General features: G+C 49.2%; 5 protein-coding genes across 5 annotated transcripts; 3 read left to right on the top strand and 2 right to left on the bottom strand.

Moving 5' to 3' along the window:
• Window positions 1-10: 10 nt before the first annotated feature.
• FOXG_03466 (uncharacterized protein) lies at window positions 11-1418 on the top strand. The gene is made up of 2 exons (XM_018381204.1): window positions 11-730; window positions 777-1418. Exons 1-2 carry the CDS (start codon window positions 99-101, stop codon window positions 1135-1137), a joined length of 993 nt encoding a protein of 330 aa, XP_018237641.1. The 5' UTR covers window positions 11-98; the 3' UTR covers window positions 1138-1418.
• A 1435-nt stretch (window positions 1419-2853) lies between these two features.
• FOXG_03465 (uncharacterized protein) lies at window positions 2854-9133 on the top strand (the record flags this gene model as incomplete). Its single annotated transcript, XM_018381203.1, has 2 exons — window positions 2854-3166; window positions 3222-9133. 2 exons carry the CDS (start codon window positions 2854-2856, stop codon window positions 9131-9133), a joined length of 6225 nt encoding a protein of 2074 aa, XP_018237640.1.
• A 382-nt stretch (window positions 9134-9515) lies between these two features.
• On the top strand, window positions 9516-10506 carry FOXG_03464 (uncharacterized protein). Its single transcript, XM_018381202.1, has one exon. The coding sequence runs from the start codon at window positions 9725-9727 to the stop codon at window positions 10433-10435; it is 711 nt and encodes a 236-aa protein (XP_018237639.1). The 5' UTR covers window positions 9516-9724; the 3' UTR covers window positions 10436-10506.
• A 73-nt stretch (window positions 10507-10579) lies between these two features.
• FOXG_03463 (homogentisate 1,2-dioxygenase) lies at window positions 10580-11999 on the bottom strand (the record flags this gene model as incomplete). The annotated part of the gene is made up of 2 exons (XM_018381201.1): window positions 10580-11876; window positions 11932-11999. 2 exons carry the CDS (start codon window positions 11997-11999, stop codon window positions 10580-10582), a joined length of 1365 nt encoding a protein of 454 aa, XP_018237638.1.
• A 781-nt stretch (window positions 12000-12780) lies between these two features.
• FOXG_03462 (uncharacterized protein) lies at window positions 12781-13524 on the bottom strand (the record flags this gene model as incomplete). The annotated part of the gene is made up of 4 exons (XM_018381200.1): window positions 12781-12945; window positions 13000-13183; window positions 13250-13301; window positions 13392-13524. 4 exons carry the CDS (start codon window positions 13522-13524, stop codon window positions 12781-12783), a joined length of 534 nt encoding a protein of 177 aa, XP_018237637.1.
• Between the last annotated feature and the right edge of the window lie 2649 nt (window positions 13525-16173).

Here is a 16173-nt window from a genome sequence, read left to right as displayed (position 1 = left end):
ATATCGTCGACTTCCAACCTCTCTTCAACAACTTTCTCCCTTTCCAAAATAACCGATTCTTTTCGCATTCCTTTCCTCTATCCACAAGAGTATCTACTATGGAACTTTCAGCCCCTCCTCGAGATGCGAATCGCACTCTTCGCAAAAAGAGAAGCAACCGCTCCAGCGCCCTGACCCTCTCCCTCTCCCCCGAACGCGCTCAACAACCTCAACAACGGAATCTTACCTCTCCCGCAAAAGCATCACCATCAATGCGATCATCTTTCGTTTCCCCTGACCTTCTTTCTAGAAGCGCCTCATCAGCAACACACCACCGCGACATTTCCGGCTCGGGTCCATCACCAGGAACATCGCTCGCTGGTATCGACTACCCTTCCCGCGCTGAATCAGCACTTACCATTCGAGCTCCTACTACCCATGAAAGAGGTGGTTCGCCGCCACTTACGCCGTTTCCTCCGTGGGTTAGCGAGGAGGAAGATGAAGGTGATGGAGATTGCGAGAACAGAAATTGGGAGGGATCTACAACCAGGACGGATGGCAAGAGGCATAGCTATGACGGAGGGCATGTCCCTGTGACGATTATGAGGGTTGAGGGGAGATGGGTTGTTATTTCTGTGGTACATGGACTCGTGCTCGTGTTGCAGTTTGCGGTGACACTGGGTGTTTTCAGTGCTTTGATGTGGGTTACCGTCTGGAAGGAGAATGAACCTGGTAACGACTTTGACAACTGGTAAGTCAGCCTTACTGACCCTTAGAACACATCTAATAGGTCTCAGGCTCTGGAAATTCGCGGACCCTACCCTCGTCGTCGTCCTTCTCCTCTGCTCAGCAAGTCTTTTGATCCACGAAGCCAAACTTCTTTCGTCAGTCGCACTACTCTATCTCGAGTCTCTCATCCTTGCTGCCACGACACTAACGAGTCTCGTGCTTTGGGCCCGGTGCTTCCAGGAGGAGAGCCGTAGCGTCAAAGGTGTGTTGATGGGGTGCAATGTCATGATGTGGGGACTTGCTCTCTTTGGATTCATCCGAGCTGTTGTTATATGGAAAGTAGAATCTCAGGATGACGAAGCTGATCAGGAGAGGGCGGTCATGTACGGAACCTTCGTTCCTTGGGATGGGAGGAGGGAGTCTGTATGAGGAGGTGTAAGGAATGAGAAGTCTCTGATGATTGTGTTCTGGATGCTGGGGAAAGATCATAGCCCAGTAGAAACTAGGCAAAAAGACTTCTTGGTCTTCTCCTAGGTAGTCAGTTCCTCAAGCTGGAGATCTAACTAGACTAGTGGTCAGATAGTGCAACATGGACACACCATGGCAGATAGTAATGTTGAAGTCGAGTAGCGCCTCCAAGAACAAGTCTATCTTCAGAACTTTGGACTCTTGGCACCTTTTGGCCTCAAAATCAGAAGATCATAGCCTCATCTAGTATGTTTTTCGTCCACCTAAAGCAAGCAACCACCACGACTCAAGTACCGTCTGGACCAGGCCGATGGTTACGCGAAGGGTCGCCCGTTTCATATGATCTCCTACCTATTCGAGCAACCGCACTGCAAGGCATTTTGAGAAAGCGGATATAAAGCGCCACTACGGCTATTTGAAATTGACCCAAGCCTTTCAGTGCTTACTCTTGCAGATTCCGTCTCGGCCTAGTACCTCAATTGGAGCGGAAATTCCACAAGGCTGAAGAGAAACGACCCAAAAAGTGGGCGTAGGATCACGCTTCTGCAATTGAGGTCGCATTGACACATGGGCAGGAATCTTGGCGAGCTTTGTCTGGAAAAGAACCTCCAGGATGGCTCAATGAGGTTGACAATGGCCCCCAATTGCCCTGGCGTGCGCTCGGGGTGTTGTAAGAGTTGAGACTGGAATCAGAGGGAGAAGATGAACGGGTCAAAGAACTTGCCAAGTTTATACCAAGACTTGTAAAATATTATAAAAAACTATAAAATATTTCAAGTTTTTTAAGTAGACTTATATTTATTTGTTAGACCTCGGGGTCTGAGCCTTCTGTTATTCCCTGGTCTGCTTAATTCCGCGTGGTGTTGATACAATACTGGGCTTTCAGGGATTTCCTGAAACAATACTCTGAGAAAGTAAGCATAACCGGAAACTCATGCTGATTTTTGGCAGGGTCTGAAAATTCATTGGAGTCTTTGAGCGAGCTAGCGAATAAGAGAATGCGTTGGAAGATAACCCTTGTAGTACGGAGTATGGATATCCAACATAAGTCTCCCATGCAACCTGGAGCCTTGACAAGACGACACTTGGCCGAGAGGAACATTGTGAATGTTTGTAATATTGACGGGTAATTATACTCCTTGTATTCAAATTTAATAAATACCTTAGTCAGTCAAAATGTGTGTACCAACACCATAAGCGAGCCGGGGCTTTATAAGAGAGAGTAGAGAAGGGCCAAAGCACGTTGCAGAAGTAAACCGACGCTGGAAGATGTAGTTCCAAACGCTCGAGTATAGACAAGGTTGAGCTAGCTCAACATGCTTAACCTATCTATCCTTGCCTGTTTGGTTCGCATACAGGGTTTATAAGGCTGCTGCATAGGGAGTGACACTTGGCCCCCAACTTCGAATAGGAAGGACGACGGAGTAGGTAGTTGTAAGAGAATTGGATGATACTGCTACATTTCAGATATTGAAACTTCTTTACTTTATATTGGTGCACGTTATGGAGTGGCTCTATGGTGCCGCGCATGCGTGGCGCTTAAGCCTCTCCCATAGGAGGGAGAACTGGTAGGCACTGCATACACATATATAGCGGACCCCTTCTTACTGCCAAGGCTTGCTCCATCGGCTCTCTTGATATTCATTTTATCTTTGGTCCATTCTTCAGCCCCTCACAATGAGCTTCACATCTCCCACCGGACAGTTCAAGCCCTACCAGGCCTTCGGCTCTGGGTCTTCATCGACAAAACCACCAGCTCAGTCTTTCTCATCAAGAGTTGACTTTAGCGACCAATCATACGATATGCCTTACTTTGCAGGTTCTGGTGTTTCTGTATCCAACCCTCAGATAAACTATGCGAGCACTGCGCCGAAACAGCCTGTCGCCGACGCTCCGCGAGGCTTTACACTGAAGCAATTATCAGACGCCCCAAAAACAAAGAGCTTTGACAAGAAGGGACTCTCCAGCATTCCAAATACTTCTCAGCAAGGTACTTGTGCTATACGTATGATCTGTGCACACTTTGCTAACTTCATATTTTAAAGCTCAGCCTTCGCAACCTCTCAAGGCCAAGATAGATTACACAGAATTCCTTAAGAGCCTTGAGTTTCCCTCGATCGCCGACAGCAAGATTGGCCACGGCTCTGGAGATCTTAGTAAAAGTCAATGGTTGGTTCAAGAAGCTCTCTTCACCAAATGGAGGACTTCCAACGGGCTGCTTTGGCTGAGAGGTTCAGAAGGGAGTGGAAAGTCAACTTTGATGAAACAGGCTCTTGAGTCCTGCCAGGGGCCAAGTTCAATTCACTTGACCTACTCTTTCTTTCCTTCAGGAGACGAGACCAGAACACGTCTAGGACTATTCAAGTCCCTCCTACGCCAACTAGTCCCTCAGGCACCAGAGGCCTTCAAAGGCATCAAGGACAGGTTTGAGAAGATCCAGTCTTGCTTACCTCCCAAACAACAAGTAGCCTGGAACGCGCAAGAACTCTTCGATGAACTAATCAAAGTTCTTCCAAAGATCCTCAGAACCCATTCGGTCTCCATCTATGTCGATGGTCTCAATTACTCGGAAGGCGAAACGGCTCCCAAGCTTGTGCAAGACTTTTCCAAGTTGGTCGAAAAGTCTCAGATTCCCACCAAGGATCCCGCGACAACTCATGGGCTAAGAATCATCTTTTCCAGCACACCTTATCCTATGAAAGATCCTTTTCCTAGATTGTGTATTCAAGTTGACGAAAAGAATGGACCAAGTTTGAGAAGGTATTTGGAAGCACAGCTCTCCAATATTGACCTCAATACACAACGGTTGGTCTCAACTAAGGCCGACTCTTCTTTCATCTCGGCTCGTTTGATCGTCAATCACATCAAGCTCTTCGGACCTGGGCAGTCATCTCTTGTTCAACAGCCATCGCCTACACCCGCGCCAATCTCTTTCTTGCTCGGCGCTTACTTCCAGGACATGGCACACCAGGGGAGCAATGGTCTCCTTTCACTCTTTAAATGGTGTTGCTTGTCATCGGGGCCACTTAGTCTGCCTGATCTTCGGGTCGCTTTGGCTCTCGATGCCCTCCCTAAGTTTGGTTCCATCAAGGAATTGTCACAGATGGAGTACTTTACTCGATTTGGTTCTGATGAGAGTTTTCAATCCTGGATCAAGACTACTTCTTGGGGTCTTCTTGAAGCTGTGACTGTGGGTGGTCAGAAAGTTGTGAAGCCTATGCATGACAGCATGTCGGATTTCTTTACCTCGAAGGGGTTGGACATCCTTTCTTACAAAGCTCAGGCTGCAGGCACCACAACCTCTCCTCTTCAGCAGGCTCATCATTCCATCGCCACTTGCCTCCTGCGATACCTCGCAATCCTGTCCAAGGAACCAAGATGGGAGTCGATGACTCGCACAGACCCAACGCTCCGACTCGCCGGATACGCAGGGGCTAGCTGGTCTTATCACATCACTTCTGCAGGCTTGGGAAAACCAGAAGCCTCGAAGATCCTGAAGATTTTGGGTTGGCCATCGGATCAAACACTCAATGTCTTGGTCAAGCTTGGCCTTGGCGGTCTCCAGGGGACACCCTGGACTCACCTATTTGCCATTTATGGCCATGCTCACTTACTTTCAGTCGCTATTAGAAAAGCTGGAAATGATGTCCTTGATGTCCAGGATCGCCAAAAGAGGACGCCTTTACACCTGGCTGCTCTTCATGGCCACTCAACTGTATCAAAGCAACTTCTCAAGTCGGGAGCAAAGACAAATGGCCAAGCAGTTAGCGGGGATACAGCTCTTCACTTTGCGGTCCTTCAAGGTCACCAAAGTATCATGAAGTACCTGCTTGAGCGTGACCCGAATTTGATCACTGTAGCGGATGGTCAATCGCACACGCCACTGTTTTCAGCCGTCTTTCGTGGAAGCTCGTCTGCAGTGAGGCTTTTGCTTGATAGAAGAGCTGACCTCAGGGCTCTTGACACATATGGCAACTCTGTCCTACATCATGCTGTGAATACAGAAAAGTCCAGTGTCATAAAGTTGCTTCTGGATAGTGGCTCAGACGTCAATCGACAGAATGCACAGGGTCGTACCCCTCTACATCTTGCCATTGTTGGAGATCATTCTTCTGCTGTCAAGGCATTGCTTGAGAGATGTTCTCGAACAGATATTGCAGATAATCTCGGCAGAAGAGCTCTCCACGAGGCAGTTTTGTCAGGGAACAAGGCTTGTACACAACTTCTCTTGAAGCACAGAGTGGCTGTTGATGCAAGGGATAACGACGGTCAGACGGCGTTAGTATATGCTATTCAAGGCCGCCACGGGAGCCTCTTGAAGCTTTTGCTCGAAGGAGGTACTGATATCAATTCTATGGACAAGTATGGTTTCACCATGATCATGGTTGCTGTTCAAGCGTCTGACGAGAAACTCACCCGAATCCTATTGGAAAAGAATCCGGATCTTGATCGACTAAGTCGTGAAGGACACACCGTCGCTTTCTATGCCATTTTCAGAGGGAAAGCAGTATCTTTTCTGTCCGAAGAAGAACAATCGATCGCTTCGTTGCTCTTCAGACGCTATCAGAAAAGGTATCAGGTTTGGCATCCTGAGTGGAAGGAGTGTCAACAAGAGTTCATGGCCAAACATGAGAAGAAGAAAGACGCAAGCAGTAAGATGAAGAATAAAGCCAAACCTTCCAAGGTTAAGAATGCCCCTCTGACATCAAACACCGATGCTGCTTCAAAGCCTCCCAAGGTTCCGGCCAATATCGTCTCAAAGACACCCAGTAGTGTCCCTAAAGCCCGAGCTGATGAACTTAAGAGACCTCAAGAGGCTCAAGGACCTCCTAAGCCTGCACCGCAGAATGAAGTGTCAGGAAAGCCTCAGAGCCAGAGTCAGAGCCAAAGTCGGCCTCAGGCGACGGCAAACACATCCGCTCCTTTAGCCCCTAGCAACTCAGTGCCGAAGGTCTCTACGGGAGTGCAAGGAAACCAGATGACTACCCTCAGTAGCTCTATGGTAGCATCAGTAAAGCCAGGGACGCAGCAATCTAGACCACTTTCCTCATTCACGAGTTACCAACCTCCTCGGATCCCCAGCGGGAGTGGAAGTGGAAGTGTTTCAGATTCCAAAGCCAAGGAACAGTCTTCAAAGCTTCCCCAAGCTCCTTATCATGGTGGCCCCTCTTCTACTTCTGTTCCGGCGAAAGCGCCCAGGGTACAGAGAGGAAGTTGGGATATTTACAGTTCCCTAGCATCAGGCTCTCCAGCACCTGCTCAGACCGTACAGTCTCAGAAGGCGTATGTTCCATATCCTGGTACGCTCCAAACAAGCCCGGGAGCAAGTCCGGCTTCAGCCCAGTCCTTCCAAACGTTCCAACCATTTTCATCCGTCCAAGCCCAAAAGGCTTCTTCACCCACAGCCCCAGTGCCTTCGAGCCAGTTTGAGAAGAGGTATTCGGTACCCTCACTTAACTCTTGGGGGCAGCCTGGAATCAGCGGTTCTGCCTCTGCCTCTCCAGCTAGCCAGAATACACCAGCACAAGCATATCAAGCGTTTGGAGCCACGTCCCAAAAGCCGAATATGTCACAGCAACAGATTAATGCACATTATCAGAAGCCTGCAAATCCAGTACCTGCAGCCAAACCTCCTATGCCTCAGGTAATACGCAAACCTGTTGGAGGAAAGCCTGCTGTGCAAGCAGCGGCTGGGAAGCCCACTCAACAATCTTCGTTTCTTCCGTGGCAACGACCGCAAGCTCCAGCAGGAGCAAAGTCTCCTCCGGTACCAATCCAGACACAAGTTGGTACGACACAGTCCTGGCCGAGCAAGCCGCATATCCCTGCCGGCCCAGCACAGACTCCCACGAGTAAGTCACAAGCTCTACCAGGAAAGCCTCCAGCTCAAGGTGGTATGCCTCCAAGGAAACCTCAAGCGGCTCCTGGGGTAGTACAGCCCCAGATGTCCAAGCTCCAAGGACAGGCTCAGGCTCATCCGCCGAGTGGAAACACAGCCCCTGTACCACCCAAGGCTCAAGCTCCTCCCGGAGCAACACAACCTCAAGTTGCCAAACCTCATGTGCAGCCTCAGGCTCAAATTGCCAAACCAGCAGCAGTACCATCCAAGTCTCAAACACCGACTGAAGCAGTACAACCCCAAACAGCCAAGCCTCAGGCACAAAATGTTAAAGCAGAGCCCCAAGCACAAAAGGTGCAGGGTCCCTCAGGAACTTCGCAGACTCCATCAGGAAAGTCTCAGGGTCAGGGAGGTTTACCTTCACAGAAACCTCAAGTACCTACTTCAAAAGTTCAGAGTCAACCAACAAAGCCTTCAGTCCAAGGCGGTACATCTGCACAGAAGCAGCCTGCAGTCCCGAAGACTTCTGTCGCAGCCCCTGCAAAGCCTTCTGCTACCTCTACTCAGCCTCAAAAGGCAACGCCCGATCAGAGAAAGCCCATCCCATCACATACTGGATCAACCCCCGGAGGTGTCAAGTCTCCTACGAGCATCCCAGTACGGGGGAGTTCTGGCCAGAAACCCCCTCAGTACATCGACAAGAATTCCACGATATCTCCAGTACCTCATTATACTGAAACCTTCTTCCGTGGACAAAACGGCGAACAGACGCAAACCTCAACTTTTACGTCAACCAGAGAATTTACAAACAGCTACGACCCAAACACACAACAGACGGGTACGAGTAGTATGTCCAGTGGCAAGATGGCTGCAGCTGCCGGCGTTGGCGTCTTGGCTGGAGCTAGTGGTGGTTATTTCCTGTCTTCCGAGATTCGTGAAAATTACTCTAATCCAAGCATCACCGATGATAGCAGCTACATCCACATGGATGCAGGTATGAGCCAGCAATCTACATATGACTCTGATCGGGAACTGGAAACACATGTGGAGTTTTCAAATCATTCTGAAGAGTTTTCCGAGTCTGAAGACGAAGCCAACTCTATCAGCGACAGTGGCTCTGATGGCTTTTTGTCCGATGAAGAGTATGAGCTTTCAGACTCCGAGGTTTCTGGAGGGCAAGCTTCATCCGATGATGAGATCTCGGATTGGGGAGAGTCAGACGCAGAATCGATTCATGAAGACTCGGACTCTGATGAAATTGATCTGGATAGCCCATACATGTCCGCCGATTTTACAGATAGTGAAGCTTCAGAAGCAGAGGATGTTGGTGCTCGCGACTTGCAAGCTGAGTCGGATAGTGACCTCAACACAGACCCAGGCCAAGCTAGTGCTGGAGAAGTCTCCGAATCTGACGAGAAAGAGTCTGTTAACAATGAATCCGAGGATGACCTCGACGATTCGGTTCAGTCTATGGGATTTCAGCACCAGAGTTACGCCAACCAGCAGTATCAACAACAAGGGTACTTCAATGAACAATACCAACAACCCATACCTGAAGAACCTGAGTCTGAGGAAGATGCCCAGCCAAGTTTCCAATCTCAGTATCAGCAACAAGGTTATTTCAATGGTCAATATCAGCAACAGGTAGCTCAGCAAAGCGAGTCAGAAGAGGACGAACCACAAGCTTTTCACCAACAGTATCAACAGCAAGGTTGCTACAATCAACACAATCAAGTCGCTGATCAAATTGAATCGGAAGAGGATGAGCCACAGAATTTCCAGACCCAGCAGCAACAACAGCAGCAGGACTACTATGGTGGGCATCAGCAAAATCAAGCGCCTGAACAAAGCGAGTCTGAAGAAGAGCCCTATCAACAACAGTACCAGCAGCAGGGTTACCATCGTGGGCAGCATCAACAACAAGCAACTCAGCAACACGATTCTGAAGATGAAGGGCAACAAGTTGGGCACAGATCTGGTAATTACGACAGTGACCAAGAGGTTGAGAGTGATCAAGACATAAATAATGGCTATAGCAGCGATGAACAGGATCAGCAGGCTACCAGTGGACAATACAGTGGAGGAGGCTGGGGCAACAACTATGATTCTGATTATTAGTGGGACGAAAGACTTGAAGTTGTTGGTTGTTATCGTGTTGGAGATGATTGGAGTTGAATGGTTCCGTCTAGAAACGAGTTTTGGATATGTAAAAGATTGACTATTCTCATACTAGCTCTGATGATTGACAAGGCCAATTATGACAGCGGAAACAGTCGTGTGAATACCAACTAAACCCGAAGTGAGAGGCCCTTTCAACCGTTATAGCTGTGTATCAAGACCTTCAGAACATAGTGACTCACGCCGAACAGAGGTCACCTAAGTTTAGGATAGTATCCTAAACTGACCACTAAGATTAGAGCACAATGCATGAACTCATCATAAATAACCATAAAATTACCCTATTTTTCTATAAAGCCGCTAGTTTATTTCGGATTGTTCACCATTTTCTTGGACGACTCCATAGTAGAACCCCACGGGGCTATGCTTTGAAGAGAAGTGGATCAAGTATCATGCATTCAAGAGAACTAATACCTCAATCGTAGTGAAACAATTTCTCATATTTATCCGCTGAGCGTATAAATACTTCTTCCCCCCTCTCACTTCTTCTCATTGTTCACGAGACCAAAAACTCACAATCTCACCATCAAAATGTCGTCCTCAGATATCCGAGTCGAGCCAATCACCAATCCCGGCGACTTCACGCAGGCTTTCAGAGCCGTCGCTAATGCATTTGGCCACCAAACCCGTGATGCCATCTGGATGGCCTTCAACCCAGGCTGGGATACGCCTGAGGGTGAAAGAGTCGGTACTCAACGTCTAGTTGATCGCTTTTCACACATCACCATGAACCAGGACGGTCAACCCAACACCATCTTTGTAAAAGCCACCATCGACAACACCATCGCTGGCCTCGCTATATGGGAGCAAGCCTCTGTTGTTCCAGGCTATGGCAATCCCCCCAGTGATCTTCAAGCATCGGGTTATTTCAAGATGTTGTACCCTGGAAACGAAAAGGAGCAGAGATTTCTTGCTCAGGCGGATAAGTCACTCTTTGGACGACGAATTGAGATCATCAACGAGAAAGCTGAGGCATCTCCCCCTGCAGTTTTTGTAATGGATCTTTGTGCTGTTGATCCAAAGTTTCAGAAAAGGGGGCTTGCGTCTAAGATGGTGCAATATGGCCTTGATGAGGCCAAGAGAAGGAATTTGGAGTGCGTTACTGAGGGATCGACCATGGGAAGGTCGGTGTATTTGAAGTTGGGCTTTAAGCAAGAGGGTCCTGAGACGGTCTATAACATGGATTATGAGTTCAAGGGTAGGGACTTGCCATCCAATGTCGTTCTAAGAACAGGCATCTAAAACCAAAGCGAATGAAATAGAATAGAAAATGTCTCATATTGTATGACAATTTGCTCATCGTTACTCGCGCCCAATCTCGTCGCCAATTTTGTTTCTTACAGGGTATGAGGCTTCACCTTCAATCCTTGGGGCATCTTCCAATGATTAACAACACCACCCCCAACTCTCCTCGTTATATCCCTCCTGGACCTTTTGACACGTTCTCAATCCCCACTGCGTAACACCAACCATCAAACAACTCTCAAACATAAACGCACAACTTCCTGTTCCAACCTTGGCGGGCTTAAGCTCTGCGTTCCTGGCACCCTCTGTGCTCTCTGCGTCAGGGCCGTGACCGCTCATGACGTTGTGAAGACTTGCACCACCGGGGACAAAACCACCTGCGCCGCCCTTCTTGGCATCGTAACCACCTTGGATCAGACCCATGAACTCGCTCATCGTGTTTCGGTGATACCACGGTGGTCGGAACGTATCTTCACCGACGAGCCAGCGTGGTGGGAAGATTACAAAGTCGGCTACTGCTGTACCAGGAGTGTTGGTTGGTGCTGAGAGAACGGTGAAGATAGATGGGTCAGGATGATCGAAGGAGATAGTGCCGATAGTGTTGAAGCGCCCGAGGTCGTACTTGTAAGGATAGTAATTTCCATGCCAGGCTACCACATCGAAGGGAGTATGAGCTTGCACAGTCTTGAAGAGGTTATTGTTGAACTTGACGGAAACAGTATACTTGCTAGACCCCTCAGAAGCAGTAGCTCCAAAGTCTTCAGAGAAGCAAGCAACGGGAGACTGGAAGTCACGAGCATTGGCAAGGCCGTTTGAACCAATTGGGCCAAGCTCAGGGAGGTTGAAGTGACCTTGATAAAGCTCAAGAGCATAACCACGGGCTGGGCCGGAGGGAAGATGGACTTGGTACTTGACGCCTCGGGGGATGACAGCAATTTCCATGGGTCGAACAAGAAGCCAACCGAACTCGGTGCGGATATCAAGAGCGCCCTCTTGTGCGACGATGAGAAGATCACCGTCGGCAGAGTAGAATGCTGATTTCTCATCCATGCTCTTTCCAGCGGCATAGATATACATACCCAGTCCTTCCTTGAGTGTAGGATCTCCAGCACCAGCAACGAGCCTCAAACCAGTGACAAAGTCTAGATCCTTGGATTCATTGTGGTCAAAGGGATCCCAACGGAGCTGGTTGGGGATGTAGTGCAATTTTCCATCCTCAGCGCCGTCGAGAGTCTTGTTAGTGTCGCCTGTTGACCTTGTATCCTCTTGGTAAGGAGGATGCGCGCAGGATGGTAGAACGCGGTATAGCCATGTCTGCTTATTCTCGTGTCGCGGTGCAGTAAAGGCAGTCCCAGAGAGTTTCTCGGCGTAGAGACCGTATGGTGGCTTCTGAGGAGAATTGTGTCCGATGGGTAAAGCACCATCAACAGCTTCAGATCTAGCAAATAATCAGAAAATATTCGCAACCCGCGCAGAACAGAAATGATACTTACTCTAAATAACAGTTGAAGCCATTCTGATATCTGTACTTCTCCTTGAGATCAAACGTTGTGACAGGCATCTTGGTATCCTTTGACTGTTTAAGTTTGAGTGTCGTTTCCCCTCAGTAAATGGGCGAACAAGAAGCTTATAACTGCGTTCCCACGGCTTTGCGAACTTCCTGTCTCGATCAACGGATGACGTTCTGTAGCCGTGTAAGCCGTCAACTGTCAATTCCGCACTGAGTATGGAAAACGGCCCGACGTTAGCCGGGGAAGCATTGCGCCTGTGTTCCGCTGATGAATGTTACCTGACAGAGGGGAATAAACCCGATAACAGCTGATTTTATCGCATATGGCCGGAATAAGTTTCTGTAGAATATGAAAGCTAATTAGTTATATCAACCAAGGTGTAGCTGGGCTTGGAGATTTCCGACCGGAAACTAGCTCAAGGGTTTCCGATTATAGGTAACCGAAGCCATCGCCGCGGGGTAACTCATGTGGGCCTCATGAGTGAGGAGCTTAAGCCGGGGAACATGTGGGCAATTGGCTCATCATGTCTTCTCAAATTCAACGTCAGTTGACAATTAACTTCAGAGTTCATGAACTTCCAATTGTGTGGGGAATGTATAAATTATATCGAGGAACCACGATACATGGAACCTCAAACGCCGACCGAATCGACCAGCGATAACAAGAACTATAGAGGTGTACACCAAGCGACGCTTCCAGCAGTCGCAAATAACATGACCAGGCCGAGAATATCTAGACGCAATATCCCGAGCGCCGACTCGCAACGAAACCAGCGAAACGAACAAGAATTATAGGAACTATTGAGACAGATACCGGAGTGGAATGAAGCTATTACTCGTCTTGCTTCTTGTTCTTCTTCTTCTTTCCACCACCGGAAGGACCACCCAATGTTGTGCTTGTGGGCTGAGCCTGAAGGTGAACAACAAGTTGGGTCCATGACTCTTCCTTGTCCCACTCGAAACCAGCGAGGTAGGGCTTGTCGAGCTCATCATCGGCCTGGGTATGTCAGTCAGTATTCTTAGGGAGGGTGTCTCAGAGGTCCAAACATACCCGCTTCTTATATGCCTTGTGGATAGCGTCTAGTGCATCCTTGATTGTTACACCCTTGAGGTTTCGTGCTGTTACCTCCTTTCCTAGTGGGAAGTGAAGGTCGATTCTCTTGACGGGCGGTTTTGACAGATGAAGCTTGAGGATGGCAGGGTCTTCTATTGTGTTGGGGCTGGTGTTGATCTTCCTATACGAATGGGTCAGTGGCTGTTTCTTGATGCATGTGCAAGTCGAATTGCGGGGTTAAACTCACCATCCCGTCTTCTGGGTCTCGGGTGCGAGCTCGAGTTCAATGCCCTCGGCCTCTAAAGAAAAGGGTCAGAGAGAGGTCTTAACGGTGCCCTCGTGGCCTATCCGATATCGGAAGGAGACAGGGTGGTGATGTCAAAGCTTACCAAGGTCATTGACGTTGTAAACGCCAGGTGCTGCTGCTGAGCTTTGTCGCCGCGTCTTCTTGTCATCCTTGGCGGGAGGTGAGCTTGAGAGGCCCTGAACGGCTGAATCGACCTTGGAGAGAGGTTCCGTCATTTTGAGTTGTTGCTATGTGGTTGATCGAGAAGATCTGATTTGATAGTTGATTCTGCTAAAAAAGAGAGTAAAGTTAGTGATGATGTTGTAGAAAAGAGGTATTGGAGGGAGGAATGGTGGTGTATATAAAAGAGGATGTACGAACCTTTTGCGTTAAAAGCAGAAGATTGTAGGTGAGATTGGATTGCTGTTGTGCTTTGAAGGTGTGATGAGGAGGGAGGAGAGGGAAAGGGCCAGATGGAGGGGAAGGGGTTGTTACTTATTGAATTCACAAACGCACTTGCCATTCGGCGTCGTCCATGTCCGATGTTTGCATTGGGGCATGCGAATCCTCAGTCATCCAAGGCTTCACTCACTCATTTGCATTACTACCTATACTGCACTGTACCGTACCTACTGAGCTGTCGTCAGACTGGGCGGGGTAACTGCCCACCTCACACCTCACCCGGAACGGAAGGGAAGGACGAGACCTAGGGGGGTATGAGTATGATTGTGGTGACAGAGGAGTCTGTGCCTGCGCCTGCGCCTCGCTCCGTTCCTCGAACCAAAACAATCAATGCTACTCTAGTCGATGTACAGTTACAAGCACCTACGGATGCATTCAAGTCATTGTGGATTCCATCATTACACACTGTTGCGTTGCGTTGTGTTGTGTTCTGATAAACGCTGTTGGACAATCGCGTGACTTTGGCCTGACGGGAAGGCGTGACGGCCCTTGGCTCCCAAGCTCAGCAGACCAGACCTGGGAGCCGCAACGGGTTTAGCGCCGGGCGCGATTGCAAACCCACTGACGCAGGGAAGCCGCTCTACGTACCCGATCTGGTACCCGCTTAGAGACCACCTCGGTTAGCGTGGCGCACCACAATCCGGGGAAAGCTTGTCCTGGGACCCACTGCGATCGGTCGTTGTGGGTTGTTGCGCGTGTGCAAATGGGCCTGGTCGATCGAGTGATTGAGTGGTGAGTGGACACAGAGCAGTTGACGCTCGCGGAAGGCCGCGGGAGAATCATGAAGTCAATCATTAATGTCGATACGGTGAGAGAATTGGGAAGTGAAAGGTGAAGATACAGAAACAGATCTTGAGAGGGGAAGGTGTGGCCGATCAGGACATACCAACAAGATTGGCACTTTGGTTTGATTCAGCCATGCCATCCATTCCCTTGTCATGACCTATGACGGGGGATCGCCAGTTGCGTTTCTGCCCCTCACAGGCTCATTCATCCCGTGGTCCCCGGAGACTTCGGCTCGCGGATGCGGTGCGGTGCTTTGGCGCCTGTTGGCTTCAACTTACAACTCACCTGACTATTGATATGTCCTAGACATGACTGTACTGCGTCTTGACATCCATCGACAGCATCTAGGCATCCTAAGGTCGTAGCTAAGGAGCAAGAGGCACCTTTGTCGTAAAGACGACATCGATGGAGACTCTTCTGCAATCAATCATCATCTCCCGTTCCCCTCCCTCAGCAACGCCCGCGTGAAACCTTGTGGCATCAAACTGAGGGGAAGTGCTAGGTCGATTGGCTAGTTGAGTTGCTACTAGCTTGCACCTTGATGCGCCGAGTCAATCGAGACGCCTTTGGTATCAGATGGGTGTCAATCAGTCTTGTTTACAGGAATCCACTTGTCGAGATCGGCTTGAGCTAGGGTCTTGGTTATGCTGCCGCTGATATCGTACCAGCGTCATGCTTTTGAGACCATGTTGGGACTGCCGTGATGGCGCGCGATACGTCTGTCTCCCCATGGGCAGAGGGCGCGTGCCAGGTTCCTTGTGACATGTCCCTTGTACCTGAATTCATGTAAATGTACCTTGCTCTTTTCGTGACGCTGCCGCAAAGGAGACGACTCCCACATAAAGAGGGCATCTCTGCATCTCGGCCACCCCTCCACTCCTGGGATCACTGGTCCATACAACTTCATCCAGCCTCAGTATAGAGTGCTAAAATCTTCGTTTTTCCTTATTCTCTTTTTCTCTTGCTTTTGTTTCTATAGCTTCACGTTATCATTATCTTCCTCTTTTACCCCATGTCTTATATGGCCATCGTCAACATCCGATAGTGGGGTCGGCAACAGGCGACATCAAGTGGAGACGTTTGGATGGATCCCGTTAATCCCTGGCTCTCCTTCACTCACTCACTCACTCAGTGCCCAGCTGGAGTTTTGGCTAGAGCGTTATCAGCTCACTCAAGCGAGCATGCCACCTTTTTAACGAACTCGACCGTCGAGAGGCGAGCGCCGAAACGCAGCCGAAGAACGACGACTTGAACAGTAAAACTGGATGATTCGCATGTTGTTGAACCGATTGATCACGAGAACTTCCTTCTGACTCACTTTTCCACCTCATCCATCTGGACTCTCTCCCTATCAAACTTGCAGTGAACGCGATACGAAGCGATAATAAGCTCGATGCGCAATGACTTCATCTTCAGCAACGGAACAGGCTCCACGTGATGCGATCCCATGATAATCCTCAGAAGCTTCAATTCGCACGCACTCGCGGCACGGTCCAACGATAAGCAAGAAATCAATCAGTAAATCAAGCTCAGATCAGGTCGACACCGACTTTCTTTCAGCACGTCAGATCATTTTACCCGTAACCCCAGGAATAGACATGTCCAGTCGCATACGCAGCTACGGAATAACTGCCACG

Source organism: Fusarium oxysporum, chromosome 8 (genome assembly GCF_000149955.1).
Source record: "Fusarium oxysporum f. sp. lycopersici 4287 chromosome 8, whole genome shotgun sequence".
Taxonomy (NCBI): domain Eukaryota; kingdom Fungi; phylum Ascomycota; class Sordariomycetes; order Hypocreales; family Nectriaceae; genus Fusarium; species Fusarium oxysporum.
Note: the sequence above shows the minus strand (reverse complement) of the source record. Positions and strands in the feature narration are given on the sequence as shown.

Coding starts and splice junctions, on each gene's coding strand:
- FOXG_03464 (XM_018381202.1), top strand. CDS start 9,725: ATGTCGTCCTCAGATATCCGAGTCGAGCCAATCACCAATCCCGGCGAC.
- FOXG_03466 (XM_018381204.1), top strand. CDS start 99: ATGGAACTTTCAGCCCCTCCTCGAGATGCGAATCGCACTCTTCGCAAA. Junction 731..776: donor GGTAACGACTTTGACAACTG/GTAAGTCAGCCT, acceptor AATAGGTCTCAG/GCTCTGGAAATTCGCGGACC.